Consider the following 16198-nt stretch of genomic DNA (forward strand, 5'->3'; position numbering starts at 1 on the left):
GGCTGGGTAAAAAGTGACAGTGACGAGCGCTGCGTTTTACCCGAAGTTGAACATTTTTCAACTTTCGGCGACCAGAAAAAAACGCGCAGCGCCGCGTCCCGCTGCCGGCGCTTTAAAAACGCGGCTCCCATTGCAAACAATTGAAAAAAGACGCCGACCTCAGGAAAAAACGCTTTGGTGGACACACGGGCTAAAGCTGCGTCTCACTGCCCGTAGCGCGACAGAGCGACTCGCTGCCATTCATTTCCAATGAGAGCCGCGACAGCGCAGAGCCGAGCAAAGTTCAACGTTATGCAAATTAGCAGCGAGCGCGCAGTGACGGAGTTCGGCGACAACCAATGGGAGGCAGATGTGCTCTGCATATTGAAGTGCCTTCTCTTTCTACTGGCTAGTTTAAACATAAGACCCGCCCCCAGCGAGCGGGCACTGTGCACGTAGTGTTAGAGATCAGGATAAATGAGGAGGAGGTACTAAAGGGACTGCACAATTAAAAACAACCAAATCACCCGGGTCAGATGGGATATTTCCAACAGTGCTTGAAGAAATGAGGGGAATTATTTACAGGCCGCTAACTCAAATATTCCAAATGACACTTAGAACAGGGGATGTGCCAACTGACTGCAAGACAGCAAATGTCAAACCAATCCACAAGAAAGGGGACAAAACTGAGCCAGGAAATTACAGACCAATCAGTCTCACCTGCATCACCTGTAAAATGTTGGAAAAAATGATTAGACAGAAAATAGAGGAGCATCTTAATGAAAACCATATCCTTGGTGATAGTCAACATGGGTTTAGACGAGGCAGATCATGTCTTACTAATTTATTGGAATTATTTGAACATGCAACTGCGGCTGTAGATCTTGTGAAAGCATATGATATGATACACTTAGATTGTCAAAAAGCTTTTGATAAGGTTCCACACCAAAGACTGATCCTCAAATTGGAAGCTGTAGGCATTCAGGGTAATGTAAGTAGATGGATAATGAACTGGTTGATGTACAGGAAACAGGGTGTCACCCCCAGGGGTAGCTGTTTTCCATCTTGAATGCCTTGAAGCCCAATTTCCATTTGTGTCCCCGGGTGCGTGTGTCCCTGCTGATCTGGAAAAGCTCCTCTGGTTTGATGTGGTCGATGTCTTTCATGATTTTAAAGACTTGGATCAAGTCCCCACGTAGTCTCTGTTCCAGGGTGAAAAGGTTCAGGTCCTCAGTCTCTCAGTAGGACATTCCCTTCAGACCTGGAATAAGTCTGGTTGCTCTCCTCTGAACTGCCTCTAGAGCAGCGATATCTTTCTTGAAGTGAGGAGCCCAGAACTGTCCACAGTATCCAGATGAGCTCTAACTAGTCCATTGTACAGTCTGAACATTACTGCCCTTGTTCTCAATTCTACACTTTTGACAATATACCCTAGCATTGTGTTTGCCTGTTTGACAAGTTTGCTAACTATCCCAGAGTCCAGATCATTAATATAGATTAGAAAAAGCACAGGCCCTAATACTGATCCCTGTGGAACTCCACTAACAACCTCACTCCAGTTAGAAGCAACTCCTCTAATCGACACCCTCTGTTTCCTATACACCAACCAGTTCATAATCCATCGACTTACATTACCCTGAATGCCTACAGCTTCCAATTTGAGGATCAGTCTTTGGTGTGGAAGTATTTGTGGATGTATTAATATGTTTGAATACTGGATAATAGTTCAGGTAAAGATTAATACAAATGATTGTGATATTTTGTTATTGAAATTAAAAACAAGATTTTTATGGTACTTCAGATTCACCCATCATCTTTATATATATATATATATATATATATATATATATATAATCCCCTAATGATGGTATGTTTGGTTTTCTATTCTAATAGAAACATGCAAAATCTCCAATTACAGCATTTGCTATTTCGTGTTTGTGTGTAGCATTTGTGTATGTGTGTCTCTGTGTACTGGACAGCAGCTCATATACCCATAAGTTGATAATGATAAGTAGTACATTTTTCAAAAAATAGAATTACAGTACCTCTTTCAACAACAGTATCCTACACCTGAAAATAATCAATGTAATCATAATCTTAAATCTTTAATCTGTATCTGTGTAAACTTCTATTAGACACACACACACATACACAATTAATTGAAACCAGGTACCTATGGGAAAAAATATAACAGCAGGTGGTGTGTAGCGATGATATAAATTTTAATTTTATGGGCCACATCTGATTTAAGTCTGGAATAAGTATTTAATCCCACAAAACCGGCACAATTACAGCACAATATCACAATCTCCCTGGGCTTTATTTCAGAGATTGTGTTCTCTGGGCTTTTCTCTGCTGAAGGGTATCTGAATGCAGCATAATTCTCAAATGGAAAAAGCTGGTTTCGTGAAATATGGACGTTAACCATATATCATAATTCTGCATGCTATGCATATTCCTGTTATTTGTGCCTTTTATCTTCTACATATGCAAGCCACGGAGAAGGTAATACAAATAAAATAATTTGAATAAAAGATGGAGGCTTGCAGTGTATAGATCTGGGACATAACTGATCATTTATAGAAAATATACATTCATGTGAAGGGTAACATTCCTATAAAGTAAAGTCACAGCTGCAAAAGATAGATTAATGTGTTTTCAGTTTAGACTTGGACATGATTTTGATTTAATTTTTAAACTGCCTCCATAAAACATTGAGATACAGATTTCAAGAAAATGTGAAGGTTGAATTAAAGAAAATGTCTATTAAATTATGGAAAGCAGAACATTCAGTGACAATCTGCAATATTCATTAAGCAATTCACACTGAAATAGAAGATGGTGCAAGGGGACAAATGTGAAAAACAGACAAAACACGAGCTTTAAAGAAAATAATAATTAAAAAAACATGGGCCTGTGAAAGATAATTATGTTCTATTAAATATGGCAAACCACTAACAATTTAACATACACTGAAAGGAAAGTTTCTTATTTTAAAATACTAAACTTTAAACACCAGGCAGAGATCCTTGCTGTCCAAAGCAATCTAGTGAGCATGTGAAATCCATTTTTGATACACATCCAAAAATCCCCCCTTATTTATAATATTTGAAAATGTTCCTTCAAATAATTAGGTTATGTACGATGGACTTATTTGGCTATAAAAACAAGTGTCGTTAGTCACTTAAAAAGGGCGATATAGATGCAGAAGCAATAGTGTGATTTTGCGGCAGCTGAGGGGCTCTGCGCAGGACTGTGACGTTGCAGCAGACACCGTTTCTCTGAAAGGCGTGACTGTAGCAGGTCAGGGGTCAGGGTTCAGAGGTCAGGAGGAGCAGCCCGCCGTGTCTCCGCCTCCCCGTCGGCACTCCGAGCATCATGGCGGACGCGCAGCAGGGCAGCGCCAGCCACGTCCCGATCCTGCTCTCCTTCTCCGTCTTCTCCCGGCCCTCCTCGGTTCCGCTGGGATCGGGCTACGAGGTGCTGATCCAGAAGTTTCTGTCGATCTACGGGGATCAGATCGACGTGCATCGGAAGTTTGTGATCCAGTTATTTTCAGACGAATGGGGGCAATACATCGATCTGCCCAAGGGCTTTGTAATCGCCGATAAATGCAAACTGCGACTGGTGCCCCTGCAGATGGAGGTGAGTCTGAGCGTTTGTGTGGGTTCACCTGTAGTGCGTTGTGTGCATCGCTTTGATGGCAGCTGTTGCAACATTGTGACCCGTCGGCACCTCTGAGCACTGAGTCCATGCACTGCACTTCCTGCATCCCTCTGGGCTTTGGTTTGCACTGAGGCACCTGCGACAGCAACGCTTCCCACTGTGCTGTACATCTCTCTGCTAGCAATGTAGTGTGCGTCATTACAAAGCATACCACAGAAGACAGGTCTTGTTGCCTGTTAACTGTGGATCAGACGTCAGACAAGCTGCTATTACACTTGTTACTACAACAATGTCCGATGGGTCTGAAGTGCGACAGTGACAGTGAGTGATGGCTGTGCTAGGAAATAGACGCTCTTATCGCAGGACAGGGTGATATTCACTTCACTGGCATCTCAAACTGGACAGCCTGGCCTTTTGTCATTGCTACAGCATTCAACAGTTAGCACCACTGCGTCATGTCTGTTAATACCACGATCGCTGTTTTTATTATTATTATTATTATTATTATTATTATTATTATTATTATTTTCTATTTTGCTTTGATGTGAGACTGAGACCCCTTAATCTCCTCCATGATTGGGTTTATACCAGGAATACTGTCTGAGCTCTGCCCAAGGTTTTAGCCTCACAAAGCAATGGAAATTTAGAGATTACAGCATATTTCCCTATCAGACCGACATTATTAATAATAATATGTACATCCCGAAATATATGAAGTGATCTGTGTTTCTGTGACAAGCAGTAAATACATTACTCTAATAATCTTTATAGACGTCTAAATACATTCCCTTGACTTTTCCCATAACATTAGAGAACCATCTGTCTGCAAGTTAGGAAGATGTGTGAGTTTATGTTATGATACCATTTATATATCCATATGTAAAGCAACATGGAAATATGAAAATGCTTGTTTTTAAATGTATCGATTCCTAAACCTCAACATTTTACTGCATTTTCTCCTTTTTTCTTTAATTGAATGGTGTCATTGTGTCAGTGTTCAACATGTTGCTCTCCTTTCCCTTTCTGTGTTTAGATCACATCTCTGGGGAACCTCACTCCAGCAAGCACGGTTTTCTTTTGCTGTGATATGCAAGAAAGGTTCAGACCTGCCATCAAGTACTTCGGGGATATAATAAGTGTTGGCCAAAGACTGGTAAGCCTGATAAAACCTATGGCTGAAGTTTTCACACATAAAACATTGTACTCAAATCAGTCAGTGCATCCATGGGAATCCAGTTTCTGTCATTGAAAGGACATTTTCAGGGAAATAAGAAAAGTCTGATGGTAACCTGTTGATCTGGGCATCTTTTGAGAAGATGTGTTTGAGAAACAGTGTGTGGATATTTATGGTGGGAGAAACATTGGACTGCTACTTTATAGATAACGGCATGACTGACTGACACTAAGCAGATGGATTTTTATACATACACTTACCCGTTATGGATTTAAGATGCTGATGAGGTTGTGATCTTTTGTGTGTGGGGTAATGAAGACTGAACTCTTTTCTGTCTGTTTTCTAGCTTCAAGGTGCCCGCATCTTGGGGATTCCTGTCATAGTTTCGGAACAATATCCCAAAGGCCTGGGAAGCACAGTGCCAGAGATGGACCTCACAGGGGTGAAACTGGTGTTTCCTAAAACCAAGTTTTCGATGGTTCTACCCGAAGTGGAAGCAGCCCTTGCAGAAATCCCAGGACTTCGCAGCGTGGTCCTGTTTGGAGTTGAAGTATGTTGAGATTTTGTATTTTTACTTGGTTTTTGATCTTTTTTTTTTTGCAAAACAAGTTGAAGGTCTGTAAAAGCCATTAAAACATTTCCTGTTTGGACTTCTTAACTGCCACTGCTGTAACACTGCGGATGACGCTTCGACAGTGCCGGGACATTCCACAGTGAGATAGTGCAGGTCCTTTTGGGAGCCGAGTCCATTGTTAGATAAAGGCATCACAAAGCTCCTGCTCTGTACTTTGTAACAGGTCTGTTAATGTCACTGGCATTTGAGTCTGGCACAAGCTGTTTTTACTCCACTCGGTTATTTCCTGCCCATTACTGTGAGCAGGACTGTGACTGATTTTTGATGTTTTTTCATACTGATATTATTCTTTGTAAAAAATATTCCATTAAATAGGGGATAAGAATTTCCACATGAAAGAAAGGTCCAGTGTTTATGTTAACAGATCTTTCTAAAAGCAGTTGAAGACTGACATGCTGCAGATGAAGGCTTTTGAAAGTCAGGACATTATAAAAATGGTAAAGTGTAAAACGGTAGCTGGCACTGCCATCATGTGCTTACAGGTGGTATCAATGTGAGGACTCCTCCGTCCTTATTCCTGTCATTTAAAAACAAATCTAGATTATTATTGTATTCTGACAGTTGTTCACGATAGGATGTTAAGGGATGGCAGGGTGATTGCGGTGTTGTTTTGTAGACCCACGTGTGCATTCAGCAGACTGCTCTGGACTTGATTGGCAGAGGTTTAGAAGTTCATATCGTGGCTGATTCGACCTCCTCCAGGAGCATGATGGACCGAATGTTCGCCCTCGAGGTAAGAGATCCGGAGCTCACCATTGAAGCCGTGGAAATGTTAATGATGAAATGAAGGCGTGCACTAACTGAAACGATAATTTTCTTGTTTAAATCTCATTTGGAAATAATTTATATGATGGGTTATGAGTCGTGATTACTTTAAAATATAAAAATGTAAATTAGCAATATGTATTAGCATTTGTAAATATTAAGCCAAATGGATTTCTTTAGTCTCAGAAGTTAATGGTTCTTAAAGTATCATGTTAAGCTATTAATCATTTTACCAATTAGCTGATGCATGCTATTTTGCTTGAAATATGAACACAACTATTTGAAATGTCATTCTCTTCTTTTGATGTAATCTTTCAAAATGTAGTATTTTGATTTTTCAAAAACTTGAAGCGAATGGAAATATGGTGCAGATGTGATGGTTGGTGACAGGAATGAAAGACTCATAAATACAAATTGAATAGAAGATTTTATGTTTTAATATAAAACAAAAATGTGTATATATGTAACTATTGACATTTTTGTATTCCAGCGTCTGTCTCGAACTGGTATTATAGTGACTACCAGTGAATCTGTGCTGCTACAGCTGGTTTCTGATAAAGACCACCCAAAATTCAAAGAGATTCAAAATATCATCAAGGCCAGCGCTCCAGAGTCTGGGCTGCTTTCGAAGGTCTAACTGCATATCGACGGGTGAAAAGAAACTGGTATTACTGTTAAGTTGTTTACAAAGTGTGGGGGAAAAACACTAAAACTATAGGCAAGTAGAGGCTTCAAATGCAGATACAAAACATACTGTAGAAATGTGTCGTGTGTTTAGGAAAAGTTCTGGTAACGCCAGTGTGTTTTGTGAAATCACATCAGTGTTGCTACAATCCAGCCTCCAGTACTGTTGAGTTTAAGTGTCGTGAAATATTTTAAGAGGTGCCTAAATATTCACAGTCCAAAATGATTGTAAAACAGCTCTTGAAGGTACGTTTTCTGTGGTGTAATATAGTGCACTTTGTAAACACTGTAATGTAAATCTTTTTTGTATCAGCAGGCTAAAATAAATGTTAATGGGCTGGTTTCACAGACCCAAATAAGCACTAGTCCTGGCCTACCCAGTTTTATTTTAGGTAGGGTAGACCTAGACTAGGGCTAGTATGTGAAACCAGCCATGTACGTACTTTTTGTGTGTTCTGAAACCACATTTTTGCTTTCTGTTCATGTGGTTTTCAAATCTATAGTGTGTAGGATGTTAACCAAATAAGGGTTGGTTTAAGAAGTCATCCACCTTTTCCTATGACATAAGTCCATTCTTAATTTCTCTTGGTAACATTTAATAATATTAAATGATTCAGTCCACAATTAATAATATTACCGAAGACATATCCTGGAATATTGAAAATACAAGATTGTACCTAAAAACTACACCTTTAAAACCTTTACAAAAAAAAAAAAGGGAAATGTCTGTACACGTTACAGACAGTTATAATAGTTTTTTAATATATATTTTTGGTATGGGAAAATGCCAAGCTCATTTGTCAAAAGACTTTCCAACATATTAATGTATTGTAAAAATAAATAAATCTATATTTCATTCGAAATGTTAATCTATGTGTATATCTTTATTTCTAAAATAATTATAGGTTTCATTGCTTAATTGTTTTTAACTGGTTTGTAGAACATAAGCTTCCTGATTGGCTATCAATGATTGCACCTGGACTGATATTAACCTACAAACTACTTTACAATAATACTAATCCAATAATATATCATGCAAAAAGTCACATGCAGACAAAGTATCTTCTGATGCAGGTACTTTCAATTCTAGTTATATTCTGATACTTCTTCCACAGGTTTTGCATTAGGGATAAGAAACTTTGTACAGTGATTTTGCCTCGTATAAACAATAGGTTGCTCATGTTTTTGTTCCAGATATCATCATTTATAATAATTATAAATATATTGAATGAAAACACATTAGCAAAGTGGAACTATCCCATATTGCTGCTTTCTCTAATACTGCATACCTAGAGACCCTACTACTGCTAACCTACTGTAAGGTAACTCTTCCTTTGCTGCAACAGGTAAGCACCTTGATCGCAGTTTTATAAATGAGTTTCCAAAGATGCAGGAACCTGTTGTGTATCAGTGTACGTGTGAGGTGAAAAGATTTCAGTCCCATCTATAATGGAATTCTAAGTAATCTCAGGAGGGTAGGAAAAGCCAAGTCAAATACTGTTCTTGGAAACTGTTGTCAATGGTTGTCTGGCCGTGTGCAGTGTATTTCCTGTGATTTATGACCCTTCTGTAATCTAACAAATAACCTCTTCCTTGTATTGTGAAATTAAAATAATATATGTTTAGCAACGTACGCTACAAGGCAATATCTACCAGTAGTTCACGTTAGTTTCGGTTCTAGAGAATCCAGGATCAGCTTTCTCAATGTAATTCAGAGTAAGGAAAAACACATTGCATTGACATCTTGTTGCTTAGGAATAAATGCAGTCTAATAAGACACATATTTTTGCTGTGCCCTAATATCATGTGTTCTAAATGGCATAAAATCTCTCAAGGATAATTGGTTTCAGAATTGATGACCGTCACTACCTCCTGATTTCCCTGAAACTGGTATCTTAACTGTGATTGAGCATCATTGTCTCTTCTAATACACAGGGAGATTGGGCAGTGACGTAGAAACTGTTGGAAGCAGCTTTTATTGGAAATAAACCTTGAAAAAGTGCATTAAAAAATCTAACTCTCAAAGCTTGACCTCTGAGAACGTTTTTCTAAAATAATGTCATGCTTCAGTCTACTTCATTCTTCTATTATTCTAATTTCGTATTTAAATAATTACGTGTATAAGAAAGTGTATTTTATTTCAGATTAGTGTCATCATTCCTTAAGGATAAGCTTTTTCGATTCCTTGTTCAAATTCACAAAGTACCTTTCAGTGCTTTCTTGTAGTTGATTTGAATCCGGTCTGCCAGTCCAAAAGGAATTATCTGAATGTGAAAATGATTTAGCTGTCCGGCCTTTTAGCTGCAGAAAGAGATGGAATCGTCTCCGTCCAGACTTGAGCCGCATTGCATCACTGAGTGGTATTGCTGTCAGACGGAGCTGGAAAATAATGTGTACAGATGGGCTGGAAGCTGGGATTGTGCTGCGATTTTTCCTTATTCAGAGCCAAGGCTTACCGAGAGCCTCACACTTCCAAACGGACAATTGCTTAAACTTCAAAAATGGAAAATTAATTTGCAAAGGCATCCATAACTGATCTTTTCAACAACATAGTTCTTAGCAGTTTTCTAATTTTTTTCTTTGTATCTTTGCTGTAGCTAATTATTCCTCAAAAGACAGTTGATTCACCACTGCATGATTGCTCTTATTTGTGTGATCCTGAAGGGGGCAGTAGAATACCATGACTTCTTCTTTTTGTTCAACTTCTGTACTATATTTTTACTGTCTTTGATGGGTATGTTTGAGTGGCATCAACATATACATGTATATTAGTGGTACAGAGGGAGAAAAGGATAAAACAGTCAATTCCTGAAAGGTTTCATGACTCAGAATTGTTATATTTGATCAATTTTGTCATGGTGGAGTAGTAGGCCAGCTACCTGCGAATCGCAAATAACAAACTTATACCCCATCACATTTTGATTTATAACTATTAGAAAGTGGCTTCCGACAATAGATTAAACTGTGATAGGGTGCAGATTTGCTATACACATGTTGATCAAAGTTTTGATTTGCTCTAGTTCTTAGATTAGTGATCCAGAGGTCCAGACTCAAGCATTCACAGTGGACATTTCCGTTTCCCTCCAAATGACACGATCAACCCAGCTGTATAATATATGGATACCAGCATTAAAGTGCGATTAACACTCGATGGATTAGTATTCCATCCAGATGTACCTGAGATCTTTCAGCTTGATTAAAATGCTACAGAAAATGGGATCAGCTTCTGCCTCATGAGCATTAAAATGATTTGCATTGGATGTATGTTTTTGTTTCTCTTGTTTACGGCATTTTCCTTGACCTGACCGATGACTTATAAATAAGGAAAGCAAAACAAATATACACAACTCCACAGCAATAATAAAATCAATAGAGTTTGCTAAGGGGCTACGGGCTGGAAATTATCTATGGTATTTTATCAGGAAATAGTGATTTGTCTATGAAAACATTTAGTGCCAAATGAGACTTAAATATACCTTATGCTTCGTTTCTCACACAGATAATTGAACTTGTAGTTCTTCATGTCTTTCTGCAGAACATAGCCTGAACTTATTAAAAAAAAAAAAAAATCTAATTTAATGATCTGTGGAATTTTACACACATAATAATAAGTACAAGTTGTGCATATAAATTAAGTACCAGTAATTGTGGTGAGCTGCAATTACTTGTGCTGTGGATGCAGATAAACATCTATTTTAATCCATGGCAGAGAAACGTTTTTAATCTTGTCCTACAAAGTGTTATCAATCTTTATTTGTATTCATATGTAATGGGTGAATACAATTTACTTGGATAAAAAAATACTTGAATATAGTGTTTTTGAGATATCATAGTCTATATTTCATGTAGTGCACAGTTCTCCTGTGGGTTTTACAGCTGTAAGCATACGTCAGGAACCATGATCAACCATTAATATGTTTTAAAAATGGCATTCATGAGATGTCTCTGGTGAAGCATTGGTCTTTCTTTCTCAGACATCTTTAGCCTAATCTCAACTGGGTCAGCAATCCTGCATTGCACCTTCTCTTCCTATGTGGTCTCTTTTGAAAGTCAAGATGATGCCCTCAGACAGGAGCAGACTTTACTCCATGGAGCTGTGCCTGCAGGAAATCCTAAGGAATTTCAGATGTTCGTTTCAATTCCCCCAAAGTATTGGACATGAAAACTGTGCAAAGAATAGCTCAGACCTTTGGAAACTCTCATTAGCCCATGTGATTAGGAGCATAATAACTATTATTTTTTGCCTAAGCATCACACGGTTAAAGGATAATTGTCTTTAATGGCTAGTATTACTCTATTATGGTTTATGCCATGAATTAAATGTCCTGTACAGTATTTCCCCAGTGAGCAAACTATGTGCAAACTGCTCACTCCACAGTAAATAGATCAGACCTTAACTTCAGACTACTTAGGAAATCAGGTGCAGTGATGTTTTATGTTGTCTCCTCAACTCATGCAGTGTGTAGAAATTAGACATAGCAGGTGGAAATGAAGGAAATTTCAATGAATCATTATTTATTATCAAAGATAATTCTTTACAGAAGCCAATTTTAGTATTTCCAGAGGGAGAGGAATGGTTATGCAGAGTCGAGTTTGGTCGGTACTTGGGATTCCTGTGCAACATTTGAAACATATGGTGTGAAGCCCACTGCAGCACAAGGCCAATATTGTGTGGCCATGAAAAGGAACATATGAAAGCCATATGAAATAAATTAGTGTGGCTTCAGTACACTCCAATAGTAGTTATATCAAAATTAAATATGTTTTTTATGGTATAAGTTTTTTGTTTCCTTGTGAGTGTTTTGCAATATTCCATTTTCTGTTACCCAGGTATTTAAAATGTTAAGTATATTTATTTGATTTTCTGCATTACGTTCACAAACACATTGTTGGTGATTAATACTATACAACATGCCTGGCAGAAAAGAGGAAAAACGGTTAGAATTCTAAAAGACACTCTTCAAAAATATGTGTATCAATATCTGAAGTAAAATAATATAATGCATTAAATATTTCCTTTTCCTCTAATTGCAATTTTTACTTGTAAGCAACAGATGGCAGCAATATTGTAGCCTTTAAAATACCACAGTTCAGCAAATTAAGGATAAAGAAGGAGAGTACCAGGATTTTCTTAATAGTACATCAATCATGTGCTCAGCAGTGTTAGTCGCTGTAACAGGATGGCTGCGGTGGTGAAATGGAAACTGCGTGTAAACATGCCCGCCAAACGTAACCACACAAACCACAGAGAGCCATCCCTGAAGTTGGCAGAGTGCAGAATTTTTTATCTCCGTTTATTTGCTCAGATCAAAATATCCAGATCACATGCAATTTGTTACAATATTGCGACACTTTGACAAACACCTTGACCACTTTTTCAAGGAGTGCTTTTGCTTACAATTGTCCATATGTTTGTGCATTGAAAAAACACAAAATGAAACCTCTGTTTATGCAACAGGTCATGTTCCCTTGAGTGTTGCCAGCTTTAGAGGTGTTGTTTTTCAGGTTTTTAAAACACAACCCAAGCAGCAGTGAATGTGAGATGTGTGCACATCTTGTTTATTCATTCTTGGAGGTACATACTTAAAGAACATAGTTTTACATACATATCTAATTTTTAGTACCTGTCCAGTATATTATATATTGTGAATAAATTACTTACCAACTAATTTTATTAAATGGATAATACCTGTGCTGTCTGCAGGGAATACTTCTGTGAAGATCCAAGCAGTATATTCTAGCTAACACTTTCTTGAGACATGATACGAAATGCAGAGTCATTTGAAAGCTTCAGAAAACCATTGTGAAAAACATTCAGTTTATATAAACCATATGCTGAATTGTCTCAGTTGAGTCTGGAAATTCTTCCAATCTAACCGTCGACATTCTTTTAAATATAAACTTTCTGATCATGTAAGGTATTCCAGTTTTTCTACGTTCTGTCAATTGTGACTTAACAAAGTTAAGGGAAAATACTTGGCACGTCGTCTTTTTGTATGGGTATGCACAATAACAAGGAAGAAGTCTGGAATCAGACATGAAATGATTTAAATATCAGGTAGATATTGAAATGTCGACTTTTTTTGGTAGTCTTGATTTACAGTGGCCTCCATATTTATGTTTAATCTTAATGAGGTGTAATGTAGGTGAATATTTATGGAGGTCTATTCAAATGAATGCAAATAAATGTAGAATAGTATGACTGTAACTATATTTATCAATAGCATACCTGATATTTAACCATACAATTTTGTGTCCTCTGTCAAGAAGCTACATTTTGCTTGCAGATGGACTTCCAGTACAATAATGACACATCCACGTCTGTGACCAAATGGTCAAGGAACATAAAATCAGCCATCACAATGAACTGAAAATATCCATTTAACCTGGAGGTGCTGGAGGGCTTGTTCGAATATCCTTCCTGAGAAGTTGAAGAATATATGAAAATGTTACAGGAGCACTTCCTCCACGCTATGAAAGCCCTGATTGCCAGGGTATGAATCACTAGAACATGGGGTCTTTGACAGATATGCCCTTGATGCACACAACAGTGATTCTTATAGAATTCTCTACTGTTTAAAAACTATTTGTATCAAAATATAAAGAACATACACGTGCAGTTTCCTACTAAATAAAATTTTACTTCTATCCCATCAATTATATAACTTAATGCTGTTGCATATACAGTACTTTTTCATTTTATTCCAAACGGTTTAGATTTGGGAACATAAAAGTGTGCTGCAGGGGGTTTCCAAATGAAGGATGTAATGGTCGGCATAACTATAATAAGCTTATAATAAAACATAATCATGATAATTTACCCACAGTAATCTTTAGAAAAATAATCTGGAATAATATTTAAGCCCCATTTTGTAGGTTTCTGTCTGGGATCCATGGGATGTTTCAATGTATTAGGCAATAAAGGATATTTGCTCTGCATACAAGGAACACAAGATTAAAAATGCTATTGTCTCAATAGACTAGTTCCTAGAAGTTCCTTTCGGCACCCAAATGTGAAAACATTTTAATTTTATTAGTACTTTTTGCTGATCTTCTGAAATTGTGTGGATCTCTATTTTATTTGCTCCATTTAATTTGAAATGGTCTGTTTTTATTTTCAGAGTTTCAAGGGATATGTTTCCAGCACTGATTTTTCTTCCAAAGGGTGGCTGAAGTGTTGAAAACCAAAAATAGTCCTTCCAAAGCTGCTAACCTCGATATCAAACTAAACCACACCAAAGTCAAATCCTAATGATACTTCTGGTTAAATACATTCAGCCTTGTAAAAGTGTGTCTTATTTAGTTTAAACCTCGTCTCTTGTACTTTACTTTGTGGAAATCATGATTTAGAAAACACTGAATTTACAACCATTTAAAATGGCATTTTTGGTATTCCTCTTCCTATAGAAATAACGCTTAACAGCAATAGGGCACTGAACAGTCTGCAGATATGGATCATTAACTAGGTGGAGCTCATATTTTATGCAACATATCCCTCCAAAATAAAGAATACAGGAAGACTGATTTCCTCTCTTTCATCTGAGGTACAGCTGTGTATTCCATAGTCAATTCCCACTCACAGCCCCAGCTATGCAGCTCATGAGCTCCAAAAGCAGATGAGACTTCAAAACCAGAAGGCAGCAGGCAAGACAAGTCTGCTTCTTAATGCTTTCTCAAAATACTCATGCTTTTTGACATAATGCCAAAGAAACAGGTTATATTATATACTCTATTTCACATAGGCTACGACAATTAATTGATTAATTATTTTCTTGGCAGACACACTTACAGGGTGACTTACAGTTTACACAGCATTACAAAAGTACAACACGTTAATGCATTCATCTGCATAGGAGGTTGTTGCATGTGCTGTGCATCCAAAATGTAATGCCCTGTTAGAGAACATGATCCAAAATCACTTTTAACTAATGTACTGTCAACATCCTTTGAATTTATCTCAATCAGCAAACTACTTGGTTGTTAATTAAGGTAAGGACAAATGGTTGGAAGACACATATTCACTGTACCGTGACCGTATTATTAACTCATTGGAGAAGATTTCACTACTTTTCTGTCATCCCTTCCTGCAGGTGAACTTTCCGTATGTAGCCAATCATGTTATCAGTACTGACTGTGTTTTCAATACATATTTCAGTAGTTGCTCATAAATGTGCCCTTGTTTCAATGCTTTAATGCCCAATAAAGTTTCTTCTGTGTGTATGTTGTCTTTCCCTCCATTCAGAACTAATGAAGATAGAGTAATTGAAATGTTATTTGTCCTTAGTGGAGGAGTTTTTAGATAATCTTTGTATCATATGAAAAAATATTTAACCCGGCTCATGGACTGTTGAGCCATCTCACAAATTCTTTATAACCGATTCAGCTGCCTTGTGAAGAAGTTCAAAGACAGCATAAAATATATCGACTCTGCGGTAAAGGCCATTCACACAGCAGCAGAGCATTCAACTCCTAAATCTTAATAACCTGGGATAATGGATCATTACTGAATCGAGAAATAATCATTTCAGTTCTGGACCTGAAAGAAGACAGAATAATTAAAATAACAGACCGTGGTTGCGAATTATTCCTAGTAACTGTCTTAATAAATCAGACATGTATCTTTTAAAATATTTCATTTCAGTATTTGCGGTTGCAAGGGCTGAGAAGAATCCATGACCAAGCAATACTTTAAAAAATGTTATTACACTCCTGTTCTTTACATTGTGTTGTTAATTTAGATTTTTAACAATTTTGACACTGCTTTAATACTAGATCTGTTATATTGCTAAACCATGGAGCCTTTCAAAGCAAAGATACAAATGGAAAATTTTTACAATTTATGATGTTTTTCAAGGGAAATACAGCTGGGTGGTGCAAGTGCTAACAAACCCAAAGCTCCCGTAATTGCTAGCTTTATTAGTCCTGCAGAAACTGTGTATGTATGTTCTGCATGTCATTTGGCATGTCAGCTACTTTCTGCTATACTTTTGATTCCCAAAGACTCTGTGATTTTTTTTTTTTTATAATGAAAGCTGTAGTTTACTAACATCACGATGACCTCACTTCCAAAGGGGGAAGCAGCCTTAAAATAATATTTTCCACTGTTTCAATGCTTTTTTGTCTTCACCCTAACCCCCCCAGCCCCTTCTCATTATATATATGATTTCACTGCCGTCTGTTAATAAAGTGCAGAGAGAAACGGGCAATGTGCTGCTGTAGTGTAGAGGCCATTAGGAACTGAACAAAAACCTATTCAATTGTACAGAGACCCTTCTTTGCAAAACCTTCAGCTTTGC

The 16198-nt window shown here is 37.5% G+C and overlaps 1 protein-coding gene across 1 annotated transcript; it reads left to right on the forward strand.

The window, feature by feature from the left end:
* The first annotated feature begins 3318 nt into the window (after positions 1-3318).
* isoc1 (isochorismatase domain containing 1) lies at positions 3319-7771 on the forward strand. Its single transcript, XM_066711366.1, has 5 exons — positions 3319-3624; positions 4679-4798; positions 5166-5369; positions 6070-6186; positions 6709-7771. The coding sequence occupies exons 1-5, from the start codon at positions 3358-3360 to the stop codon at positions 6853-6855; spliced, it is 855 nt and encodes a 284-aa protein (XP_066567463.1). The 5' UTR covers positions 3319-3357; the 3' UTR covers positions 6856-7771.
* The last annotated feature ends 8427 nt before the right edge of the window (positions 7772-16198 follow it).

The sequence above is a fragment of the Amia ocellicauda genome, chromosome 8 (assembly GCF_036373705.1).
Source record: "Amia ocellicauda isolate fAmiCal2 chromosome 8, fAmiCal2.hap1, whole genome shotgun sequence".
In the NCBI taxonomy this organism is placed as follows: Eukaryota; Metazoa; Chordata; class Actinopteri; order Amiiformes; family Amiidae; genus Amia; species Amia ocellicauda.

Excerpts from the sequence above, each read along its gene's own strand:
- isoc1 (XM_066711366.1), top strand. The coding sequence starts at position 3,358 with ATGGCGGACGCGCAGCAGGGCAGCGCCAGCCACGTCCCGATCCTGCTC. Across the intron at positions 3,625-4,678 it reads TGGTGCCCCTGCAGATGGAG|ATCACATCTCTGGGGAACCT; the intron begins GTGAGTCTGAGC and ends TTCTGTGTTTAG. Across the intron at positions 4,799-5,165 it reads TAAGTGTTGGCCAAAGACTG|CTTCAAGGTGCCCGCATCTT; the intron begins GTAAGCCTGATA and ends TCTGTTTTCTAG.